The sequence below is a fragment of the Scomber japonicus genome, chromosome 18 (genome assembly GCF_027409825.1).
Source record: "Scomber japonicus isolate fScoJap1 chromosome 18, fScoJap1.pri, whole genome shotgun sequence".
Taxonomy (NCBI): Eukaryota; Metazoa; Chordata; class Actinopteri; order Scombriformes; family Scombridae; genus Scomber; species Scomber japonicus.
In genome coordinates, this window is record NC_070595.1 from 8,309,133 (window position 1) to 8,325,187 (window position 16,055).

Genomic DNA, 16,055 nt, shown 5'->3' on the forward strand with positions numbered 1-16,055 from the left:
CATGAACATCTGTCCCTCATCGTTATCTCATTTACATACAGTAACCATTCCGCATGTGTGGATCCCATCCTCGTGCCGTCCGTCAAAGTCTCTACCGCTGCCATGGTTACCCAGGCTCAGGCTCACGCTCAGGAATGCCATCCTTCCAGTCGGTGCAGCAGGCCCGCGCACGATGAGTATCACAGCAACGCCGTAGGTGAAATTCTCCAGGAACACAGTGATCCCTGGCGAGAACGTCCACACCCACTCTTCAGATGGCACTGGCACGGCAACGCATGAGCACAGCCGGCTAATCTCATCTCCAGTGGCTGACAACCTGCTGCAGGGGCCCCCAGGAGCTCATTACAGAGTATTCGCCCTTCACTCGGCATCTGACCCGCATTCCCTTTTTTTAAACACATAGGTTATTAATGGGACTCAGCTGCACAGGGAAGTGGCCGGTCATTTGTCAATGTTCATGTATAAATAGGTCATAGATGTTGGTGCACGTTGCTCTCTCCTTTCTTTGTGTGTCTTTATGTCTACAGAGTTATTGGAAGTGACATCTAGCAGCAGTCTCGAGATCTAAAAATCAATGAGGATTTGCACATGCATCCACGCACTTAAAAATCATGTGACCGTTACCAACACACCTGTTGGAAAAAGTCGAGGAATGGGTTCTCTTTTTTCATTTTTATCAGTTTGTTTTGGTTTAACAGTAGTACCCAGTTTAATCCAAGAGGAATCAAATCTATCTATGTGTCATCCAGGTGTTTTAAGCTCCATCACAGAGCATTCTTCTTCATAAAGTGCTTTTGCATCATCTTGTCAGTTACCATAAAAACATCACATTTTCACCTATTTGGTATCCAAATAATATGGATGACCTACCTCAAAGAACATAGGCTTCTTATATAAAACAATTATTAAAAACAGGACTGTTTTTTTTCCCAGGAAAGTCTCATGAGTTCATCTTGCAGGTGCACATCTCATAGACTAGAGGTGCTACTTGGTGAATCGTCCCAGACTAGACGTGGCTCTCAGTGGTTTCTTCTGGCCTTTGTGGAACTGACGTAGAATAAAGTCAAAGTTTGCCGTTGTGGACATGGCGTAGAAGACGTTTGCCTTGTCTGGTATGAGCAACTCTGAAAACAGAAAAAACAGGATATGTAAGTTATTTGAGTACTATATTAGCTTTTTCTCTAATAGTATAGTCTAATATAGTTAATCTGTTCTGACCTCTTTCGGAGGAGATGACTTGTGTCAGGGTGAAGTCCCGGTAGTTCATGTGCTCCAGGTGATGCTTCTCCAGCGCCCTCTGAATCACCTGTGCTGTTTTGTCCTGGCTGGTCAACTGTGAAAGACAAAGAAACATACCTTTTATCAAACACATCAAAATAAAGCTGCTTAATCTATTTAACACAGTCTAAATGCTCAGCAGCGATATTAAAGTCTTGTACTTCAAGTCAAAGTTTGACACTAGAAGAAGTTTCTCTGTGCGTGCCTTAAATCGGAGTTTAAAACATGAACCTATGAGCATGATTTGTGACATCACAACTAGCTTAAAAGGCCAATTACAGTCCAGTATGCATCTTACACAAGTATGATGTGGAAAGTTAAGGCATCCAGTGCTCGTGATATGACGATGTGTTCAGAGACGTTTTGTAATTTTAAGAATTTATTAAAAGTTGACTTAACTTTTTAATGGAAAAAACACATTAGACACAAAAATCTATATCATAATGAATCTTATATGTCTTAAAACATGTCTGGAGGATGTGTCTTTAAATAAAAGCAGCAATACTACAAAAAGTATCCGCACAGTAAAAATGCAGAAACATTTATGATTATATTATTACTACTGATGCACTAATATGTATATATCATTTTATCTGCTGCATTTGGTCAAGGTTGAGGTAGTCTGAACTACATAATACACTGTTGGGTAGTTTAATCTAGAGCAATTCATTATATTGTATAAACTCACATGTTTTGTATGTATAATCTTAATCTACAGTGGTCAAATTAATGTAGTAGAAAAACTAAGTAAGATAGAATAAGAAATCTTAAAGTGGTACTTTAATCTTATATTTTTATACACACCCAGTTTATAATATTTAGATCTGTGCTCGATGATAAACTCACCAGTATGCTTTTATATAGGTTGCCGTTGTTCTGGCCCAGGTCCACGCTCACCCTTACTATGCACGAGTCTTCCCCTTGATGGTTATAGACAGGCAGTGAGGTCATGGACACCGAGCGTTTGTGGGAGCTGCCTGCGGTGGCCGAAGACGGTTTGGGCCGAGCGCCGCCGCAGGATACGGCTGAAGAGCAGAGGTCCGCCTGGCATTCAGGGGAGGAACTGGAAGGAGATGGTGAGTCTGGAGAGGAGGCAGCAGCCGAGGAGCAGAGGGAGGACGAGGAGGAAGAGGAGGCCTCGGACACGTTGTTGCAAGAGCTGTGAAAGGACTGTAGCGAGAGGAGCCAGAGTGGAGAAGAGAGGGAGACAGAAACAATACAGATGAGTGGCACTGGATAGCATTTGGAGTGGTTTGGAAATTGATTGTGCTGCAACAACTAAGCTATTGAGCAGCAGTGAGATCTACACAAACCCTACTCTAGCTCAACTCAAGATCTGCTCAATTGAAATTCCACTTGTTGAGGGCTCACAGTCGCATCAAAGAGGATCTTTTGTGATGCGAGATTATGTAAGTTTCCTGTTTTTTTAAAAAAGGCCATTCAGTGTATTCCACCTCTTATTAGAAAATGCTTCGGGGGGGTTTGTTTGACAACTTAAAAAAGGGGATGATTGTTTGTGAAGTGTAAATAGTGGATGTTGTGCTGAACACAGAGGGCCCATTAGATGAAGGCACAGCATGAAAAAAAAAAGCTTTCAACAAAGAAACCACTGATTGCACAAGTGAGGACAAAGAAAGGACAGAAAACAAGGATGTGACACAATGGGCCTCGTGCAAGAACATGTTTGTATTTTTATCCTTAAAATCGCTTAATTTTTTCCGTGAGGTTTGCTCGTACCAGTGCTCTGAGTCACTCTCGCCTGAACTTGTCACCTTTTCATGAGGAGTGCATTCATAAAATTTGACCATTCACATAATCCACGTCCCTAAAATTGTGATAGAAAGCTCCATATTCCTCTCAATTTGTAGGCAAGTTTCATTAATAAAAAAAAGACGAAACATCAGCAGACTAACACATAGGAGTGTCAGCTGTCAAAGACCCAAAACAATCGGAAAAAGCTATGACTCCAGCTGACGTGTCATCGGAGCAGCTCTGCACTGTGACAGAGATAAAGAGGGAATGCTTTGACATGGAGTTAGATGATAAAATAAAACGTCTTTCTAAAAAGGAAAGTAGTCCATGATTGGAGGCGGTCATGCAGAGAGACAGAGGCAGCTGTCAGAGTGATAGAAGTTTCATAGCAATGACTGAAATGTAGATGTTCTGATGCTAAAATATGTCAAAAACAATCATAACATTAAAAAAACCTTTCAGTAAATTGGCAGCCATGATGATGATAATATAGGTAATAGAATATAAATGTTGCATTAAGTTTGTTTTAGTTATATATTTATCTTTTTAAATTAAATTTGGTATCATATTTAAACTCCTAAAACTTTCACATATAAAAAAGGAACTGTCCGTTACATTCAAGCTCCATGCCAAATGAGTTCACACACTGCTGTTTGAGCTCATCACTGCCAGATAAATGTGTCTGTGTTTCACAGTATGCAGAGTTTTTAAATCTCATGTTGGGTGTGACATTCCCGTACTGGCTGTTAATTGAACGGCTCTTCTAGACTTTCCAAATGTTATCGGATCGAATGGATCAAATTCTGATAGTGAAAGAGTCATTTTGTAAGGGGGGTGTGTGAGGGGGTGTCGCTCAAAACTATTTATCCACAAGTTTACAGCCAGTAGTGAACTGGTCATCGGGCATAAGGGGACAAATCCTGGTCAAAATATTCGGTTTGGGGCCAGCGGACTGTCAAAACATTTCGTTTTTACCAGTCCTGTCTGTATGCCTGTCTTTCGAGGGGGCGCATTAGCACGAGCTGCAGGCAATCATAGCCGAGCACCCCCCTTTATTCTCACTGCCAGAAGGGGGTGACAAAAGTCCCACTCTCCAACGAATCAATGAATCTTTTGTACAAGTGGTTCTTGCATGAGGTCCAGTGAGGCAGATACATAAACTCACACACAGCTGTTTACCTGCAGTCTGATGGAACAGGCTGAGTTTGGAGAGGATATGTCTTCCATCTCAGATCCACTGGATCCAGAAGATGAAACGCTGATCTGGTCAGCTGGTACTTTTTTCGATCCTTCGCTCACCGTCAGGAAACTAAACACAGAGATTTAACTTGAGTTTGTATCATATCACCACACAAAACAAATGTTATCATCATAATACTGATGTTTTAAACATAACTATACAATATTGAATGATTGTTTTTCTTATTGCACACAAACACTGCAAATATTAGATTACTTTCAAAATGTCTCAAAAAACTATTCCCCTTGCTACCAACTGTGACTTTAATGTTTGTAAATTGCTGTGCTCAGGTCTGTGTGCATAGTATAATATGTACTGTACAGTGTTTGAATATGCAAATAGACAATAACATGATACTCACAAAGAGAGTTTCTTTGTGAGTGTTCGGTGGCTCCAGGGAGTTGGTGAACACAAGTCCACTGGAGGCTCCAGCTGTCTCGACAGTTCATAGCTGCAATAAAACACAAAGAATATATATATGTAATGGAATATGAACACTGCCATCTTCTAAGTTTTTTCCTATCCCAAGGAAAACTTTGTACTTTCTACTGTCTCTAGAGGTACTTGAAAGAATACTTTCATGCCAATTTGAGATATCCTCTTATTCACTTTCTTGCCAAGAGTTGAAATCACTCTCATGTTTGTACAATTAGTATGAAGCTACCAGAAGCAGCCAGATAGCCTAGCCTAGCATAAAAACCGTAAACAGGCGGGAGCAGCTAGTTTTGCTCTCTACTAAGGTAACAAAAAACACCGGCTAGCACTTCTATAACTCACTAATTAACATGTTATATCTAATTAATTTAAAATAGTACCAGAACATAAAAATGACACATGGTTTTCCAGCGGGGTTATGTGCTGCATAATTTTTTTGTCAGGCGCAGAAAGAGCTAGGCTAGCTTCTTGTAACAGTCTTTGTAGAAGCACATTTAGTGTACAGACGCGAGTATGAGTGTTTGAAACACAAACTGCTATTGTAGTCTTTTTTATTTTATGTTAATTTGTTATATTTTTGGTGCATCGCAAACTTTTTATCTGTTCAGTCCCGTTAGCTATATTGTTAGCTAGCTCATTACACCTCTGTTGCATCACTTATGTGTGAAGTTTTTTGCCGTTAATCTCCCTAAAATCTGGTGAATCTGGCAAATTTCATATATTTGCAGGACTGTCCATGCCAAAGGATGCATCATTAACAGTTTCATTGTGAATAGATTAATTACTACCTCATAAATATCAAACAAGTTGTTCTTTATGTTCAGGTTTCCGATGTAACCGCACCCATGTCTATCTGATAACAAGTGATTCATTGACCAGATGGCATAATCTCGGCATGAGGTGACATTTTAATAAATTAAAGTTGATACCGCACCCACAGATGTATATTTGAATAGGAAATTACTAGAGAGTAACACACCTTTATTTATACACATGAGAGAGGAAGTATTTTTTTTACAACTCATATTTCAGATTATGTAACTGCAACTCATTACTTATTATCTAATCAAAGTTATGTTAGGGAAAGGAGGAAAAAATAACACATCCTCCAGCTCACCTCTCCTGATCAGTGAGCAGCTTGTGTCCCTGAAGCCATGCTGCAATTCTAGGGTGATGGGGCAGGTTGTACTGGGAACATGACGCCTGCAGCACACGGATCTGTGAGAGAACCTCAAACTCCTGTAGGTAAAGAAACGTCAGCGGAGATTAACCAGAGTGACATTTATGATGAAGTGTCCAGACTTCTGTCATCTGTGTGGTTACATAACCTGCCTGCAGCAACTAGGTGATAACAACACAATGAACACTGACACAGCTGTAATAAAATAGTCCTTTAGTAGATATGTAAATGTTTAAAAAGGAGGAAAAAAGTTCTTGTGTACTCAAAACATGTTATGAAATTTCCTCTCACTCTGTTTACTTGGACAACACAAATGTACTGAACACACCAAACCACACAAGCATGAAGCACTGACAGACTGTCATGTGGACACCTTCGCATGAACAGTGTGTTTAAAAAAAGGAGAATAAATAAAAAGGCTACACAAAGAGGAAGCACTTACCCTCCTTCTCTTCTCAAAGTTTATGAGCCCACCCTGTAAAAAGAGAACATTGTTAATGCTTATTTATTGGATGGATCAATGATTAATCAGATAAGGAAAATAATCAAACACCGTACATAAACATTTAAAACTGTACATTAACATAAACAATATATTTTGTTCTTTTACACAGCTTCACTTTATTGGAATTCATACAATATGGTGTGGTCAATCTTTAAAACACATTTAAATGTTTTAAATTGTTCATTATTATAGTGGTTTTAATATAAATGTTAATAGTAGACAGACACCTACATACATTTAATTCCTATACACTAGAATTATAAGTCATTTTGATTTTTGTGTTTTGTATCTGCTCTATGCCAATTCATTTGTTGGGTATCTACCTACATTATAGTCAGATATTAATATATAAAAAATATATATACACTGCTGATGAATGTTAAATAGGGGGGTCCTGGAATAAAATACATGTTAAATATCACGGATAGTACCTCCACAGTGTCTGGCAGGGCGGTGTCTAGCATGGTGAGGACAGTCAGGTAGGTACCCAGGTAAGGAACCACTCCACTGGAGGTGCTCTGCAGAGAGACAACATGTAAGAACACCACCTATTAGGTTACAGTCATTTTATCCCATGTTACTGTATCTAGTTATTTGTGTCTTTTGAAACACCGTCGTCATTCAATTTTTTTTAATACTATATCTCTTTGAGGTCAGTCGACTTTGCGTCAGTATACTTTCACATAAGGCGCGTCCCAGTTAGCAGCACTGTGGGTTCATGTTACAGCCAAGAGACTGTGCATATGACTCATAAAACACCCCGGTCTAGTCTATTATTACTGTCCTATAATCCTGGCGATCTGAGGCCATTTGAAACTTGTTCAGCACCGAGCAAGGCTAAAGATAGGTTTGGAACTCTGCCATAGCAGAGATACTCCACCCACACTGAGAGAAATCAGCTCTCTTGGGGCTTTCAGAGTTGTATAATATGATAGAGGTTTTGCATGAGTCTTCTTGAAAACAAAAACCTCCCTGATGTGACATTACTCCAAGGCAACATCCCATGATAAAGCTTTGCCTTCCTCACTCGCCAGCTGAATCTTATTTTTGCAGCAAATGTAAAACAGGACATTTTTTGTGGCAGAAGAGGAAGGTTGCTGCTTAGTGTTTAGGTTGATCTAGATCTCTTGACTTACCATCTGTCTGGGTACTGGACACCGCTTGGATATCTTTGGAGAAATGTTATCCATGGTTGCTTGGCCACCCTCCTGTTAAAGTAGGTCAGATAGAGCTATATTCAGTTGAAGGTTATAGACACAGAGTGATTAAAATCCTTTTAAAAATCTACTTTCTCATCTGTATCTTTGTGCTTCTTTATGTGTCTAAACATTCAAGTATACTCAGGCACACAAACGTGTACAAAAGGGCTTTAAATGAAGCATGTAAGCAAACTGCACACTAACTTACAGAGCAAAAGCTAACCAACCTTGTTTTCAATACAAGACAGTACAATAACTTCTATTATATATTAACTTGGATATCCTGTTTAATAGTTATCCTGTGAAAGGGTGGGAGGCCACTTCCAAGTCTCTTTGTATTTGTAGAAAAGTACAGCGATATATAGCTTCCTCAACAAAAGGCACCACCTGAATACAACTACAATGTAAAGTGAGAAGGACGAGAACACAAAAAGTCTCTAAAACTTAGACATTTGAAATGATTCTCTTCGAAGAATCTCTTTGTGAGGCGGCATGGTGGTTGTGAACAGAAAACCGCTGGTGATCTATTGACTTTAGAGTCTTTTCACTGTTACTTAACACAAGATGCCTGTGACGCAGTCGCCTAAAGGAGGCAGCATAAAAGGAAAAAAAAAGAAAAAAAGGGAACATATTGTGCTTCAGCCCTCTAGTTTTCCATTAAGACTCTGTTAAACATTTCTGTAAATATTAACTCAAAAATGAATCTTTAAATAATTAAAAGAAAAAAAATCCATGTCCATTGTGAGTACTGGTTCCAATAAGTCAAACATTCTTTGTACTGTGTTCTTAATCTATAGTTCATATCTTGTGTGTTTACGGTCACAAACGTTTAGATATTAAGAAACCATTGAGTACTTCCAGTATGATATTCTCTGCTGAAACCTGCACCAGTCCTGCTTTTATTAATCCTTTAACTAGCCTTCAGTTCAGATCAGTGCAAGCTGCTTTGCACGAACTTGTGAGCTGTCATATACTGAAAGTATGTGACAGCTCACTGGGTTGACTTACTTGCACTGATAAACATTAACCCTTAGAAGCACTGGTAGGTCAAAATGAACCATAAACATTTCCTATGGAAATGTAAAAGGAGTTCTACTTATCAGCTATTTCTGTCTTCAAACAGCACTGACTGAGCCACGTCTCAGCTATCACCACCTCTAACCTACATTATTTTAAAGTGCTATCACTAAAGTGATAGTCGTTTGACGTAACATTGACACACTGATTACAATTACATGAAACAAAATCTGCCATACTAAATAAATTAATCAGCTAGCATTAGCTTAGTGGCTAACTTAAAGTGATAGATGTTTGTTGATTTCATGATACAAATTACAAATGATCATTACAAATGTTGAATTGTGCCAGTGAGGAATTATTATAATTTATATAACTAAATTTAAGCAAAATTATGACTGAAGTGACAAAAACTATTCTAATACAGCTCACTTTTGATCCACTTACAAAAGTATATGTATGTTCCAATGTCATGTTTATATACAGGTTAAACACTGAAATAAATGGAGTTTGCTTTTGAGCAATAAGTGGTTTCTTTCTCACCTCCACCAGGAGCTCTCTGTTGGTTAGAACACAGTTCTCATCAGGAAAGGTTTCCCAGAGGTTATCAAACGTGGCATTGCTTTCCCTACAAAAAGAACATAGTCAACATGGATTGAATATGCAGCTATTCAGTCCAACATCAGATATATAATTTAATAATTAACAACAGTATTGTGCACAATGACTGGTGTTAAAATTTCACTACTTGGTTCCTGACGAGGTTTTTAGGTCACAGAGAGAACATGCATGAAGTTATGCTTTTGTTATCTTTGACATTATAAAAGCTCACTGCAACGTTCATGACCTGAGGTAGAATATAGGTCACCCCAAAGCCAGGAATGTGCTAACTTGCACTGTAGGTATCACTTAATTGCGCTTGATGAGGGTTCAACGCCCTCATTAAAGCACAATTATGTAAAATACAATGTAACACAACCATGGAGACGGGCAAAAATCACAGACTTTGAAATGGCAATAATCCAACTCTACCTGCTAACAGCAGCCCAGGTCTTTCTCAGCCTGTAAACCGCGTTAGACTGAAGAGCAGACAGGATCGCCCTCAGAGAGGAGAAGTTCTTCAACACACGACAAACCTGCAGAAGAAACGACATGCATTCAGTGGACTGACTTCATTTCAAATCAAATATTCTACTAATTCTATTTTTTGATGATGATTATACTCCTAATTAAGCTCTGATGATGTCTAACAGCATGACAGCAGGCAAATGTATGCAGTGAAGCTCGATACAAACAATCATGCACATGTGTTTAATGCACCAAATGAGAATTGCTCAAATTTACACACTGATTCTAAACAGCTGAATCAGATCATAGAAACACATTTGTTGCTGAAACCTGGAGTTAGACGTTGAGTCACTGACCTGTGCTACTCTGATCCACTTCTCTATGATCCGGGCCCTTTGCGCCGGCGTAGTGGGAGACCGGCGGGAGGACGTGGGACTGGAGGTGGCGTCTGCAGGCCGGCACAGCAGTGACATGATAACCTGGTTGGTAATGGCATTGAACTGTGCGATGGTGGCACGGATGGTGGGAGACATGTTTTCCTTCTTGTCTCTTTGCGACCACACGCAGCCCAGACACTGGTACGGCACCACTTTGACGAACAGAGCCTGAAACACCATGAATCAACCTTTTATAAATCACTGTAACGCAGCGGGCGTGTGCAAATATGGAACATTTGATAGACTGTATGTAAACGCCTCTCCTCTCACATACCGAGTCCATACGGGTGAGCTGCTCAGCGATGGCTTCAACTGAGAAATCCATGATGTCACCTTGATCCAGAGAGTTTTCATACCCTGAATCTTCATCACCTGAACCGTCCTCATCTTGCTCCAGAGCTGCCTGTTTAGAACTGACATTTGTCTCAGCTGGTGAAGAAACAGACAGGAAATAGATTTTTTATTAGGATTTTCAGGGCAGTATAAATTAAAAAAATGGGTTAGGGTTAGGTTTTATCACTTTAGGTTATATGCTATGTGGTGGAGGATCACCTTCTTTCTGGATCCTCTTGAGCAGTGTTTCAGCTTGCCCTGCTAGAGAGCAGTAGTTGGGCTGGCTGCGCATGTTGTCGTGCACTGCAGAGCTGATCCTCAGGTGATCCAGCAGCAGCCTGAGCGCCGTGTGCAGGGGAGGATCTCTGAAGTCCTCGCTGTAGTCATCCAACCATGTCTGAACAAAGGCCAACAGAGGGCTGGAGAGGCAGTGGAAAAATCATTACATGGTAACTATTTCACATGTTGCTTTAGGATCAGAGTCACTTCTATGAAACGAACCGGGCGGTGTTACAAGCACACTGAATGTTTTCAGTTGTGTCATTTTATCAATATTTAGGGCCCGAGCACTGACCAGCGCAAAGCCCTATTGTATCTGTAAACCGACATGCATGGGGGGGCGAGGGCCTGTTCACTGCTGCTTGTAGCTTTAATTATATTTGATTTTGTATTGACCAAGAGAAAAGTCATCCACTCACCTCCTGTAGCTTTCACTGTTGTCCAGATCGGAGAGAGCGCTGTCTCTACAGGAATGAAAACAGACAAAATCATGAAAAGAAAGGATTAAAAAGGTTTCAAAAGTGCACTCTACCGTACCCTTCACCCTGTTTTTCTTTAAACATCTTTAATTACTATTTGTCTCCGCCCCGCAACCGTCCTTAACCTGACCTCGAGTCATGCCAACCACATTCTAAAACCACTCTGCGTATAATTGTTGTTGGGAGCCTCCAGATAATGACCACCTGCTGGGTACTTATTATTACATCAAAGCTGGCAGGGCATGGTTGCTTTGTCAGGGGAACAATATAAAAAAAACCTGACTCGACATGGTGACTTTGCATGTACAGCAAACAAAAGTTGTTTTCCTCGAAAATCAAGCACAACAGGGACGGCTCCACACACCATGTTTTCAGATCAGAGGGATGATAAGCACAGAAAGAAGGCAAACTATGATGAAGTGTTTGAGGAAGTGTTTTGTAAATGGATGTGACTTTTAATAAGAAATCCTTTTCTCCGCACTATGAGAAAATACGCTTACAAGCTGAGAGTTGGAGATGGTGGTATTAGTTGGTGTGGTTTCATATCTACTGCACAGACATGCAACTGATATCAATCTTCTCATCTAACTTTAAGAAAGCAAATAAGCAGATTTCCCAAAAGCATTCCATTAAGTCCAAAAAGTCAGACATATAGTGGTACCAAAATAAAAGTGATATGTACCTTTGGAAGAGCATCTCTATGAGGTCTGTGGTGCTGGTGAAGGTCCTGTATGTGGAGAGGAAGATCCTGCTGTAGTCCTGTTCTTGGCAGCCAGGATCGAGGAGGTGATTCACCAGCAGGCCCAGGTTAGCGGCCTTCAGTCGCCGCACCTTGCTGGTTCGATAGTGGACAAAAGCGCAGCATTGATTGGTCTCACTGGGGCTAAGGGCGTTAGGGATGGACACCCGACGTAGAGTCACCCCGTATACCGCGCCTTCCTCCGACTCCTCACCCCATTCCTGCACTGGGTTCTGAGAATAGAGGACAAATGTTACTTTTTTAAAAAACCACCCACACTTTTACTAAGAGAGCGGCTGTCAATCATTTCGCTGCTTACGTAGCAAAAATACAAAAAGGTGCAGGTGGGATACACAAATATATATCTAGTGATGTTACTTGTCACAACATTAGGGTCAGAGGTCTGAGCTGTGAGGTGGTTAAAATAGCAGCAAGCCTGCATGGCCAAACAAGTGAGGTGGACCGCCACACACACACACACACACACACACACACACACACACACACAGGCAAACACGCAAACAAGTGAGATCTGATCCCACTTAAACTGATCTCATGTGAGCCACAAACACTACGCAATATTTACTTCATACACACGCCATCATTTGGGGCTCCAACAGCAGCACAAACAACGCGTCACGATGCTTACTTTTGATTTTTAGCATTTTCCAGCTACACTGCAACCGGAATTTTCCCAGACTTTTATAGGTTGACACGACTGTTTATGGACAAATAAGGGATTATAGAAAAGGTTAATACTAAGCTAGTAGTACATGAACGCAAAACAGCAAAACAAATGCAAAAACACTGCCTTAAATGTCAAAGAGTTCTTAGTTTTATGATTCTCCGAAGAGCAATAAAGAAAAAGGCCTTGAGCGCTGCCGGCTGCTTCTTCAGAGCAGAGTGTCATCATTTTGTGTGCACTTGTTTGATCTCATAAGAGCGATCATTGTTTTAGAGATAGCTCCTCCAGAGCACTCGACAGCTCTTGACACACACACACACACACACACACACACACACACACACACACACACACACACACAGACAAATGAACAGGGTTCCCTCGAATGATATGAATGCTGAGCACGCTGTGGTTTAAGGACGAGATCATCTGCTGTATAAAGGGACAGCAGCTGCGTTGCATAATTTAAAAATGAAGACTGAACAGCAGCAGTGTGAGGGTCATTTGTTTAGAGACAAGGTAGCAAAAATAAAACGTTTGCTATTTGAAATTTAAAAAAGACACATAGCTGCTACTTTAGCCTCCATTAAAGGGACACTCAGGTGATTTATTAACACACTTCCACTGAGTTAATAGACCTGACAGAGACATATAACCTTCATATAGAACAGAACAGATGCATCTCAAGTCTCAACAATTCTAACTGTTATGGGTAAAGCTCTAAAAATGTTGGATCCTACGTTTCCCATAATGCAACTCACTGTAATAGCATATCCTAGCAAGTAAATGCTAGGTTATTCCTTCAGACAAAATGTTCCTCCAGAGCGACAGAAGTCATAAATAAACTAAACTTTATGTATTTAAGCAGGGGAGTGTCCCTTTAAATTAAAACCATGTTACATAACAACTCATGTGGTAATCTATCTGCTTTTATATGCAAATCTATGCAAAAATCTATACAGCAGCACTGGAGCCAGTTGCCACACCATATAATGTCCTATGTGGTGATCTCATCAATATAAAAAAATGACCTTTTAGACTTGTATCATTCAATTAAGTTATTTAGTTTGTCACTGTACAACCTCACATATTGCATGTTAATTCAAAATTGAGGTATACTTTAATTTAAATGAGGCCCATTAACCATAATTTCCAAAAATATGTGTAAAACTTGTATTAAATTGGAATGAAGTTGGCAGAATTGGGTGATAATGTATACCTTATGCTTTATAAACAGTCAAACCAGACCAGGTCAATTTTTTTCAGGGGGACAACAGGAAGACAACAGTAGGGTTAAAATGAAGATTATGTTAAAATCACTTCTGGACAATATGAACTAAACACTAACAATGCTACGTCATAATACGTATTTAAAATCAATTATTGACACATGAAGGCTCGTTTTCTAGTGTGAATTATTATTGAAATGTGTCCATGTGAAGGCAAATGTGTAACTGCTGTGTCTTCTAGTGCTATCCAGTTCCACACAAACCTCTTTGTCCCTCATAGAAACTACAGTGGTTTGTTAGCGACACACAGACAGGAAACTGTGCAGTGTCCCAGTGTTGCTCATCGTCAGCTGTGCACTGGCGGTACTAAGCACTACTGACAGACAGCCTGGTTGAAATAAGAGAAAAAATATATTTAAGACTTCCTCGTGAGGTTTTTGGATTGTGTGATAACGTGGGTCAGCTGTCCAATGACAGGCTTCTACAGCACGAGGGCTCGTCTCACTTAAACACAGGGGAGACAGTCATACCCTTGACCTTTTGAAGCTCCAGGTTATGCCTCCCATTACAGTCAAAGCACAGAGCTAAGCATCTAATTTTCCAAAAAAAAAAACCAACACCACATCAACATGTTCACTTAAAACTTACAGCTGAAAGTTCTTCAGACTAGATCAAGATGAAAAAATATGCTGTGTGTTGATTTCAAAGATTTTAAACCTGTTTTTCAAGTTGCAGCTGAACTTCCTATTAAAGTACACAGAAATGACATGTGTCCTTGCTCAATTTGTACATGTGCATCAAACAACATATTGTATGATCAGTTATATTGATGTGAATTGATTTTTATTTTTTACAAAATAAAAGTCAATATTTTGCAAGTTGAGAGAAAGGTTCACAATCTTTTTTTATCCTGCAGCAATCAGAGTATTTTTAATCCATACTGTGAGAAGAGTCTCTGAGAATTTAGGCAATACCTTCAGATCAGGTGAGACTTTTTGTTAAATGACCCTCAGGGTGTTGCTTGGTATTTATCCTTTTTGCGAAACTGGATGCTTAGCTGTGTGACTAATGATGTGAGAAACAAACAGGGACAGCAGGCTCTCACATACAGTTACTGTGACTGCAGATGTCCTTTACAGAGGAAGTTATAGAGATGAAGAGTCAACATCAAGCAGGTAGACCTAGATATATATATTTACATGTTCATCTAAAGAAAAGCAGCATTTATTCATTAGATAAGTTTAGATTTTTGGGTGTGAATCCACTTCTACAGAGTGTAATCCAACCCTGCATGTCTCAGTGTGCACCACAAACATTTAACTCTTACCCTCCTAGTTTTCAATTTTCCATCTGACTTTATTGTTGGATCAAATCAAAAGTTTTTCTTACCATAGTCAACTCCCATTTTCCCATTTCGTCCGGTCTTCTATGGAGCGTTGCTTTCCATCTTGACAGGAATTGCTTGACTGAAATTTAACTCCAACGTTGCGAAACTCTTAACTTTAAGGCTGCATTTTTATTTAATAAATAAACTTTATTAAAAACTTTGTTTCGGAACTACATTAACACGCCAGTATTAATTAATCAAGTCTTTGACCGCAGAATAATCGCTACATTTTATGGCTCCATAACAAAGTGGCGCTCTGATGAGATCCAAACTGTTCTAACTTGTTTTGTGTCTTTGGGCTGAAGTGATTTGAATCCACCGATACCAGCTGACAAGTTCCCTCCACACTGGACACACTCACTGAAACTCTCAGCGCTTTATAGTGGGGGAGGGACAGCTGCAAGAATTGACTGGAGGGCGAGGAGGTGGGGAGTTTTGTGTGTGTGCGCCGGTTTGGTGTCTAGTACAGTAATGTGGCATTCAAGTGGTGTCGGAATACTCGGAAAAATGAATTCTCGACTGGGAAAATTCATAGAACCGCACCTTTGAGTCGAAACAACTCAGAAAGTAGGACAACATTTTTTTTTTATTAAAGGAGAGAAAAAAAAAACTTATTAATGTTTTGCATATCAACTTTGTTGCTCAAATCTAATTTTTCATACGGTATTATGTTGAAATCGTTAGTTGCTGTCCACATAAAGTGACCTAAATAAATTAGAAAGGTTATTAAAATGTATAACTTATTCTAAATAGATTCAACATATCTTCTTTGTAGCGCTCATATTGTTTCCATATTGTGTTTAAAGGCTCATG

At 39.7% G+C, this 16,055-nt stretch overlaps 1 protein-coding gene across 1 annotated transcript; it reads right to left on the minus strand.

The window, feature by feature from the left end:
* Positions 1 to 984: 984 nt before the first annotated feature.
* On the minus strand, positions 985 to 15,311 carry LOC128378770 (ral guanine nucleotide dissociation stimulator-like 1). The gene is made up of 17 exons (XM_053338359.1): positions 15,245 to 15,311; positions 11,885 to 12,174; positions 11,143 to 11,187; positions 10,664 to 10,863; positions 10,386 to 10,540; positions 10,031 to 10,279; positions 9,639 to 9,742; positions 9,150 to 9,234; positions 7,527 to 7,598; positions 6,822 to 6,908; positions 6,328 to 6,360; positions 5,823 to 5,944; positions 4,632 to 4,721; positions 4,210 to 4,339; positions 2,125 to 2,448; positions 1,219 to 1,333; positions 985 to 1,124 (listed from the first exon to the last, which is right to left on the minus strand). The coding sequence occupies exons 1-17, from the start codon at positions 15,266 to 15,268 to the stop codon at positions 985 to 987; spliced, it is 2,265 nt and encodes a 754-aa protein (XP_053194334.1). The 5' UTR covers positions 15,269 to 15,311.
* Between the last annotated feature and the right edge of the window lie 744 nt (positions 15,312 to 16,055).

What these genes read in the sequence shown, in the direction of transcription:
- LOC128378770 (XM_053338359.1), bottom strand. Translation starts at nt 15,268, where the DNA reads ATGGGAAAATGGGAGTTGACTATG. An exon ending in CAAGAGGATCCAGAAAGAAG is followed by an intron (nt 10,541 to 10,663) that starts GTGATCCTCCAC and finishes TTTCTTCACCAG; the next exon opens with CTGAGACAAATGTCAGTTCT. An exon ending in ACCTGGGCTGCTGTTAGCAG is followed by an intron (nt 9,235 to 9,638) that starts GTAGAGTTGGAT and finishes TTCTTTTTGTAG; the next exon opens with GGAAAGCAATGCCACGTTTG.